We start from the raw sequence: 10,032 nt of genomic DNA on the forward strand, positions 1-10,032 counted from the left end.
CTATGGCAAATCTAGACAGCATACTAAAAAGCAGAGACATCACCCTGCCCACAAAAGTGCGTATACTCAAGGCTATGGTTTTCCCAGTTGCAATGTATGGCTGTGAAAGCTGGACCATAAGGAAGGCTGAGCGCAAAAGGATTGAGGCCTTTGAATTGTGGTGCTGGAGGAGACTCCTGCGAGTCCCTTGGACCACAAGGCGATCAAACCGGTCAGTCCTAGTCAGGAGATCATCCCTGACTGCTCTTTGGAAGGCCAGATAGTGAAGATGAAACTCAAATACTTTGGCCACCTAATGCGAAGGAAGGACTCCCTGGAGAAGAGCCTAATGTTGGGAACAATAGATGGCAAAAGAACAAGGGGATGGCAGAGGATGAGGTAGCTGGATGGAGTCACTGAGGCAGTTGGTGTGAGCTTAGGTGGACTCTGGGAGATGGTGGAGGACAGGAAGGCCTGGAGGAGTGTTGTCCATGGGGTCACGATGGGTCGGACACGACTTCGCGACTAACAACAACAAAGCCCTCAAAAAAGCTTAATTAATTCTTTCTTTAAACATGGATTGTGACTGGGGCATATAACTAGTCATCTCCATTTACTGAAACAACTTCTAGGAATGGCTAACTATACAAAATAAAAGGTTAACTCACAAACATTTTTTTCTTTTAAAGAGGAAAATAAACAAGATGGATTTTAAACATCACTGCTGTTCTTTATTTCTAAGTTGCTCAACTCAATAAACTGTCTATACTACCATACATTTGCTTTTCTTGCTTTTGGAAAAATCTGTTGGGCAAAACACAAACATGTGTGAATGCAGTCTTCAGCTCCATTCCCTCATAGATCCTAAGTTTTCTAATATCAGGTTTCTCTGAGTATCCCCTTTACTATCACCAGATCGTCCCCAGAGAAAGACTGGGGACTGGCTCTAAGCTATAATCACCTTCCCAAAGGGAGGAGTAAATAACCAAACTGGGATATCCTGCAGCTATTTGAAGATACAATATCCCCTATCTCTGAAAGTGCAATCATTTTCTAGGATCAAAAAAGGTTCCTTTGACCAAAAAAAAAATGGAACCTGCAATTCAACTGTCATCTTCTTCCTGCAATGATGGAAAAAGAAGGATGAGCACATTTACTCAAGACCAGTTCCAGAGAAAATCCAAAGGGAGCAACCAAGAGGCCTGGAATCTAGATCAAAACTCATCTTGCATATAGCCCAGAAGTCAAGAGATGAAAGCGGAAAGAGTGCACACTAGACTATATCTATCTAAAGCAAGCTTTAAGAAACCTTAAAGAGGTACTCCAAAAATAAAACCACTCATCAAAACAAAAACAGAATCAGAAATAAGGTTGCTGCCTTCCTAATGGCTCTCCCCACAACCTCCAATGAACAGATATTTCTCCCTCCTAAAAGTATCTGTCTGGTTTAAGAGATGCATTGAAAGACCACTGAATATGTGGAAAAAGCAGTTTGTATGTCACAGGTTCTAAATTTATAATGTTACTAACTAGCCACATTGCTTGTTTCATCATTTCATGAATAAGGAACCACTGAAATTAAAAACTTGAGAAATGCCATGCTGGATAAGATGTAGGGTCCATCTAATCCAGCACTCTGTTCACACAGTGGTAAGCCAGCCTTCTACAAGCCTGATATGTATACAAAAGTCCTCTCCTGCCCAAGTTCCCCAGCAACTGGCATACACAAACATACTGTTTCTGTTATCAGAAGCAGCACAAACTATCAAGACTTGTAGCAATTGATAACCATCTCTTCCATGCATTTATCCAATCCCTTTTTAAAGCATCCAAACTGGTAGCCATCACTACATCTCATGGAATTGAATACCATAGTTTATCTAGACACTTTGAGAAGAAGTACTTCCTTTTATCAGATAACCCCCGAGTCTAGTATTGTGGGAAAAGGAGAAAAATGTCTTCTTTTCCACCTTCTCCACACAATGCATCATTTTAAATACCTCTGACATGCCTCGCATTCCTTCCCTTTTTTCTAAGCTAAATTTCACCTGCTATAACCTTCCCTCATAGCAGTTACCCCAACCAACTTATCATTTTAGCTGTCTTTCTCTGCACTTTTCCAACTCTACAATGCCCTTTTTTAGGTGTGGTGATCTGTACACAATATTCTAAGTGCAGCTGTACCGTAGAGTTTTATAAGGAAAGTGTAAACTTGTTAGTTTTATCAGTTCCTTTCCAAATTATGCTCAATATGGTGTTTGCCTTTTCCACAGCAACCATGCACTAAGTTTCCATTTTCATGGAGCTGTCAACCACAACCCAAAATTCCTTTCTTGGTCAGTTGCCAGTAGTTCAGATCCTATCAGTTATACTAAAAGTTGGGATTTTTTTTACCTGACATACATTATTTTATATTTGCTTACACTGAACTGCATTTGCCATTTGATGTCCACTCTCCTATCTTCAAGAGATTCCTTTGAAGCTCTTCACAATCCTGTTTTCTTTTAACCACCCTAAATAGCAAATTCTCCTAAAAGAATTGGGGAAAGAGATAAAACTGCCATGTATAGGTGTAAAAATGGACAGGATAAAATTTATTCAGATAAAAATATACAGTCCCCACTTCAACAATCTCTAACTCACTAGAGAATAATGTGCCAGTATCAAGATGGAATGAATTTCCACCCAGGCATATGAAATTCTAAAGCCAGTGCAAGGCCAAATACTTCACAGGAACACTAAAACACTTATAGAAATACCTAATAGCGCACTGAAAACAGTTACCACTGCCAATAAAATTAAACTTTCATTACCTTATTCATTTATTGATTGATTGCATTTTAACCTCGTCCTTTATGGGGGTCTCAGGACGGCAATACACACAACAAAAGGCAGCATATATTAAAGCATAAATCTAATAAAAACCAATATTAAAACCATAATCAGAACTTAAAATACCAGGGGGAAAATGGTTTTGGCCTGATGCTGAAATGAACACAGTTGGTGCCATGAGCATGAACATGCTCTGAACAGCACGTTCCAAAGCTGGAGCACCACCACAGAAAAGGCCCTTCTCCAGATAGCCACTCCTTCAACAAAACCTCCAACCTAGATCTTAGGGGTGGGCAGGTGTAGAAGGAGATGTTTCTTCAGATACCTTGGCCCTAAACCACTTAGGGTTTTATAGGTCATCATTAACACCGTAAATTGGGCCCAGAGTTCAACTGGTAGCCAGTGCAGATGGGTAAAGAACCAGTGTTATGTGCTCATGCCTACTGGTCTCTGTCAAAGGTCTGATTGCTCTGTTCTGGACCAACTGACCAGACCATCCTCAAGAGCAGCCCCATGTAGAGTGCATTACAATAGTCCAATCAGGAGGTTACCAGTGTGCATGGGTCATTGTTGCTAGGCTCTGCACATCCAAGTAAGGATGTAGTTGTTGGACCAGACAAAACTGGTGTAGAGTGCTCCTCGCCACAGCAGTCATTTGGAACTCCAAGGATAACTCTGGGTTGAGGAGCACTCCCAAACTACACACCCTGCCCATTAGGGGGAACACAACTCCAGCCAGAACAGGGTGAAAGTCACTTACCCGAAAAGTTGAACCACCTACCAAGGGGACCTCTGTCTTATCTGGATTAAGTCTCAATTTATTGACCCTCATCCAGCTCATCATGCTAGATGAGCATTGAGCACTGTTTAAGAAGGCCATTGACTCATTTGGATTAAATGAAAAAGAAAGGTAGAGCTGAGTATCATCAGCATACTGATGACTCCTCAGCCCAAACCTCCGAATGACCTCTCCCAGGAGTTTCATGTAGATACTAAACAGCATGGGGGGTTAACATGGAACGCTGAAGAACTCCACGGTATAACCATCATGGCGCAGAGCCATAATCCCCCAGGACCACCTTCTGGAATTGGCCAGTCAAGTAGGAGTGGAACCACAGCAGGGCAGTGCCTCCAATCCCAAACACAGCCAGCCTATCCAGAAGGATACCATGGCCAATGGTATCAAAAACCTCTGAAAGGTCCAGGAGAACCAACAGGGACATACTCCCCCTGCCCCTCTCCTGGCACAGGTCATCATACAGGGTGACCAAGGCAGTTTCAGTTCCAAAACCAGGCCTGAAACCAGACTGGAATGGGTCCAGATGGTCAGTTTCCTCCAAAAAAGCTTGGAGTTGTCTGACCACCACCCACTCGAGCACTGTGCCCAAGAACAAGATATCAGCCACCAGTCTATAATTGTGGCGATCTCTGGATCCAGGTTCACCTTCTTCAAGATGAGTCTGATCACTGACTGCTTTAAGGAAGCCAGAACCCAACCCAAAGTCTCTGTACAGACCACTGTTGCCTAGAATAATACAACAAGGGTGGCCCATTCAGTTCTCTCTCATCTTTTATTAAACTATTCCATTAAGTGAATCTGGCCAATGTAGTCTGATGCATTACCTGTCAAAGTGTAGAACTGTGAAAGACTTCAGCAAAGCCAAAAGAAAAAACACTATTTACACACCCTCCAAACAGCCATATTGGTGTCATGAAAAGAAGTTACATAGGGAAATCCCTGTCTTTGAATTCAACAGCAAAAGTGGTCTAAATGTTGAAGATTAACGGTAAATCTTTTAGCAGTGACTTACAACTACTTTCACACATCATGTTAATGTGCATGCAAGAATGAGGTACTTTGAGCTAAGGAACATCTCTCCTCTTCCGTCATGCAGTGAAGAGGAGAAGTTCACAAAGTCAGAGCTCCTTAAGAACTGTGGTTGACATTAACTAAAGTTTTTTAAAAAGCCAGCTTCAGAAACCACATTTTAAATCTTGGCTTATTTCAAAGGTAGCTTATGTTGCTCTAGATTATACAAATTACATTTAAAGGAATACTAAAATTAAGTTTCTGAATTCTTCCTCCTGGTTGCTCATGAAGGCGCACATAAGCACAAGGCTTGCCAAGACTTGTTTCTACTAATGCCTAACAAGTTAAGCCTTGGCTAAGAATGGCATGCAAAAGCAAATGCAAAAACTTAGTGACCATTTTATTGCCTCAAAATAATGATAGATCAGTGCTGCATTTTTGAAGACACTCTCAGGCTCTAATCTACCATCAATGTAGACAGCCATAGGGCACAATCCTATGGCCACTAAGAGTCTAGATAGCCATAAGAGTATTTGGACTCCCAACTCAGGAACTTGCTCTTGAAAGTTGAAACACCAAAGTTGGAGCACTCTCCCGCTTAGCCATCATGGAAAGAACCATCCTGGCTGTGGCCCCAAGGTCATAACAGCAACCTTGTAGACTTAACTTTATGAGCCTTCCTGGGGAGGGGGGGAGGGGACAGATGCCCCCAGCATTTATACTATCCTGGTGGCACCTCAGCCTCTTCTCATGCTCTCAGGCAAAATACTATGATTGATGAAATTAGACAGTGTGGAGAAGTGTGGAGGCAGGCTTTGCCTCCATGTACCTTTCACCCTGCATAGGATGCCCAAAACCCTGAGTTCAGAGGGTTACAAATAGCCTCATTAAATTCCACCATTAAGTTGCCTTTAGCTTCTTTTAGAAGACTTCCTAATTGATCGCATCTCTTTTCTCAGTATTTTAAGTCTGATTACAATATTCAACTTCAAATAAACGTTCTTTTTACAGCATTTCCAATAAAGCATTATTTAAACATATTATCAGCAGTTGCAAAGTCTAGAGTCAGAATCCTCTAAAATCAGTATCAGTACTCCAGAGCAATTCACATATCAAAGCCAGAGAATTTCAAGCAGTGTGCAAAGTCAACCAGATTTGCCTATGTCAGGTTTTCCACAAAATGTGCTACAACAGAAATTCACCATGTTTCCAAATTGGTGAAAGAGTACTTTGATGTCTAGCTTCTTTGTGACCCTATGACAGAAGGACAAACTGAATAATGACATCTCCCATAAGCTCATTGAGCATCCTGTGTGGCAAAGGGTGAGGAATACAGCTATGGAGCATGTAGTAAGATAGCTGTTAAGTCTCTGGGCAATGATCAAAGCCCTACCTGTTATCACTGCACTTCCAGGTATGTTAAAACTAGATGAAAAAATCCAGGCAAAGAAAAGAAACCTGGGTTCCTTCAGACCTCCAGCTGTTTTACATCTATTATTAACTGGTAAATGAGAACTTTTCACCCCTGCTAAAGAAAAATTTTTTGAGCAATGCTACCAAGCACCAAAACATTATTTAAAAACATGCATGAAAGTATCATACACTATCTTGAACTTACCACTCTAGCAGCTCTTTCCTGAGACTCACATTTTCTACAAAACCAAGGTCCAGTGGGTACCTGTACAATTCCATAGCATGCTATTTTGGGAGAGAAGAGCAAAATAATCATGTTATAAGTATATATTATAGAAAACAGTTCTAGCACACTCCCTAAAAATTTAGCATAGACTAATGGCTAAATATTATGGCTAAATGATTTATTTATGTATTAAGATTGGGGATCAGTCAAGTAAATATATTAAAGAATATTTCATTTATGGTGTTAAGTGCCTTTTGACAAGTGTGTTCACAACTGAAACCTAAGTAAGTTTAGGTTTTCCTCCTGAAAACAATGGCAGATCCAACCTCTATTTGAATTACGTAAGTTGAATTTTGCTTGGGTTGAAAAGAAAAACATGGTATAAAACAGCTTTTCATAGCCAACTGCCAATTTTAACAAGATGTAGGTGTTACTATGAAACATTCTTGCCAGAAGTATGAGTCATTTTTGCCCTCAAAAGTCTGTCATTCTAATCGGGTCTCTTGTTATCTATGAACACTACAACAAAGCATATGCCTTAGATCAACTACCACAAGAGAAGAAAACAAAATTCTAGGGTGGCAGTTTTGAACCTGAATCCTTGGTCCTAACTTAGCTATGGATTATGCCTCCAAAGGCTGAACCAAGTCTTTGCCTTGACAGATTTTCACCTGATCTTACTTTCTCTTTCTCAGGCTTCTCTGCCTGCTATCCCCCTGTGGACTGTCTCCAACTATAGTTTTACTCATTCCATAGTTCCTGCTCCAGTTTCCTCTGAACAGTCTACTAGCTATGACCTTGTCAACCCTCAGTCCTGGCTTTTATTCTTCTTTCATGCTGAAAGCCAATTGGACTGCCTTCCTGCCTCCTGGAGACTGGTTCGATTTAAGCTTCCTGCCTTGAAATATTTTCCCAATCATGATCCTGCTAAATCCTCTAGTCTATTCTGGATGGCTCTTGTTCCAAGGCTTTTCAAAAGTTACTGTTTGGGGACTTTTCAGAGTTAAAGTTCTGCCTGAATATGCAAAGCATTTATTATCAGGTGTAAATCCAACAGAACATACATCCCGAAACAATATTCTAACTAATTGTTCAGGCCTTAGACACAGACTACAACACTTTTCCCTCAGTGCAATACATTCTTTAGGTCAAAAGAGTAATTCCCACCCTCATTCCTCACTAGAAAGCATGCCACAGGGTAGCCTCTTATGCTCTTAAAAGGCCAGAGATGCAGCTGTGCTAGCCACAAAAAGCTATTTCTGATTCCAAGAAATAGCTTGATAATACTTATCTTTGCCCCTTCTGCCCTCTGTTGCCTTATCACACATAATTTCTCAAAAGCCCAGGTAACTTTAAGAAAATATGTCAAGCTGGAGTCCTACAGTAGCTTGGGTGGATTCCAAGGAATGGTGAAGGGCAGGAGAGCCTAGAGGAATGTTGTCCATGGGGTTGTGATGGGTTGGGCACAACTTCGGGACTAATAACAACAAGTCCTACAGTGTTTTTCATGGCTGCCTATTCAGGCATGTGAATACCTTTACATACTTGTATAGTCTCATCATGATCTATACAATTTTGGAAAACATCTACATCAGGTACTTAGCCTGGTACACAAAACAAGCATGTATACATGCATACAATACCTTAGATCAACAATTGCCAATGCTGCTTGTATCTTTTAGATCTGCTTATGCCTTAAGAGTTTGATCTTATAGGATTAGGCTGAAATGCTGCATGTGTGAAAATCTTTCTGAAATATGTTGTATCACAGGTATGACTGAGTTTAGAAATTAGCATAGTAGAGACAATTATGTATATAGCGCAACCAGCCCAGGTCTTTATAATCCAGAGTTCAGTCACTTAAATTTCAACAAGCTGGACATGAATATAGATACCAATTGTATTAAAAAGCACTTAAGCTGAAAGCATGGCTCATACAGAAATCTAATGTGGCTGTTTGCGTGAACGCAAACTATCAGCCCTAAAATTCAAGACAGCATGAATAATGTGGCACAGCGCTCAATCCTAAGCATATTTGCTTGGCAATTAAGTCACAATGAATTCAACAGGACCTACTCTAAGATGAATATGACTTGCATATGTCTACAAAGTTAGATACAGTCTGTCTATGCTTCAGAGTCTTCAATTGCTACTTTAACAAACCATGACCATCTCTGTTCATCAGCTTAGGCAAAACCAATGCATTTTTTGGAGGGACTACATTTATTTATTGGGTTAAATCCCCTATATACAGCACTTCCATACATATCTACTCAGGCATAAGTCCCACTGATTTGCTGGAATCCTCATGTAAGTATAGATTGCAGGGTTGATGTATTTTCTTAAAGTTACAGTTAGGATATGCACCCAACTAATAAAACTCAGTTGCAACAAGAACCTTTTCTCAAACACATCCTAAAATCACTCCAACCAAACAATTAGCCCAACTGATTTTAGAAATGTTATGGTAGCACACCATAAAATAAAAGAGGCTCAATAAGAACCCTATAGTCCAGGATACCTCTAACCAGGTTAACACTACAGAAATAAGAATGCAGGTTAGTAATATAGGATTAAGAAAACCGATATTGTGCAAACAAATAACTTGATTTACAAATGTCAGCATTCCTCTCCCATCCTTCTCCTCTCCTTACTTACAAGTAAAAAATATATGCCTGTTCACGAGTGCTATAACACCGTAAGTGTCATACTTAGTCTCAGTGTCTTGGCCAGCATTTTTAGAGCTATTCAGCAGGAGAAGACTTCTGCATTGTCCACATCCTCTGTATATACCAGCACATTACTGTGGAGATTATTCTGGGTTCTTGCCTTCCAGGTATCACCCCACAACAGTATTGCAAATCTACAGAAGTATTCATTCTACCATTCAAAATTCCTTAACAGAAAGCACTGTCATGGAAGACCAGGACACTGAAAGAATGACAGCTGCTCCCCACTGCTGTCACTGCTCCTGCGCTCCAGGTCCCTTGAGGAAGCAACAACTACTATTGGAAGAGTAGCTGATTTTTCTCCATTAATCTCTAGCTCCTTCAACAGGATATCTGGTACACAGGGAATCTCTTATAGGAGTCAAAAGAAGGTGACACAAGCACGCACACATATGTAAACGTTTCTAGAGAATTATAATTGAATTTTTTTGTGCACAATATATTTAATTTACATTGGGAAATCTAGAGTTTTACTGAAAATGAAGTCAAAACAGCAGTGCACACATTTTGACTAAATGGGCATCTGCAACTATTTTCCTACCAATGCAACCGTATGTTCACTTACTGAAGAGTAAGTCTCACTGAACTCAATAGGACTTACAATAGGACTTGATGTATAGGATCAAGCTGTGTGCTCTTTCTTTCAGTACTGAACATGCATTTCTGGTTGTAGGCATATCACAAATATACTAATCAGTTTTGTCTGTTTGTATCACTATTCATGATTCTCACATTTTCCTTGGAATATTTTAATTACTTTCAAGTTCCCATGATCAGACTTTGTTCCAAAGATCTTGCAAACTCCAATTTTATCGCAGTGAATTCAACAAGAAAAAGAGGTGGACTAGATGCATATGTAGGAAAATGAATAAACAAACAGATGCTATGGTCTCTCACTTAACTCAAACACAGAGACTTACATTAAATATGGTGAATCACTCTCAATATACTTAGTGCTAAAAAATCTACCAACAAGACAGTTTATGGGTATACCTAAACAAAGACTCTCTCTCTCTCTCTCTCTCTCTCTCTCTCTCTCTCTC

The 10,032-nt window shown here is 40.2% G+C and overlaps 1 protein-coding gene across 11 annotated transcripts in view; it reads right to left on the minus strand.

Moving 5' to 3' along the window:
* Window positions 1-10,032, minus strand: part of MLLT10 (MLLT10 histone lysine methyltransferase DOT1L cofactor) — a 153,796-nt gene that overhangs the window by 141,244 nt on the left and 2,520 nt on the right. For 4 of the 11 annotated variants that reach the window (XM_044425345.1, XM_044425341.1, XM_044425342.1 and 1 more), the window contains one exon: window positions 6,240-6,319. The exons of 4 other annotated variants lie outside the window; for them this stretch is intronic. In XM_044425345.1, coding sequence (XP_044281280.1) covers window positions 6,240-6,319 — 80 coding nt within the window. Of the gene's footprint in view, window positions 1-2,402; window positions 2,510-6,239; window positions 6,320-10,032 lie in introns of those variants that run through there. 3 more of the 11 variants (XM_044425354.1, XM_044425348.1, XM_044425353.1) reach the window with 2 other exon arrangements.

The sequence above is a fragment of the Varanus komodoensis genome, unplaced genomic scaffold (assembly GCF_004798865.1).
Source record: "Varanus komodoensis strain SLA01 unplaced genomic scaffold, ASM479886v1 scaffold15, whole genome shotgun sequence".
Lineage (NCBI taxonomy): Eukaryota > Metazoa > Chordata > Lepidosauria > Squamata > Varanidae > Varanus > Varanus komodoensis.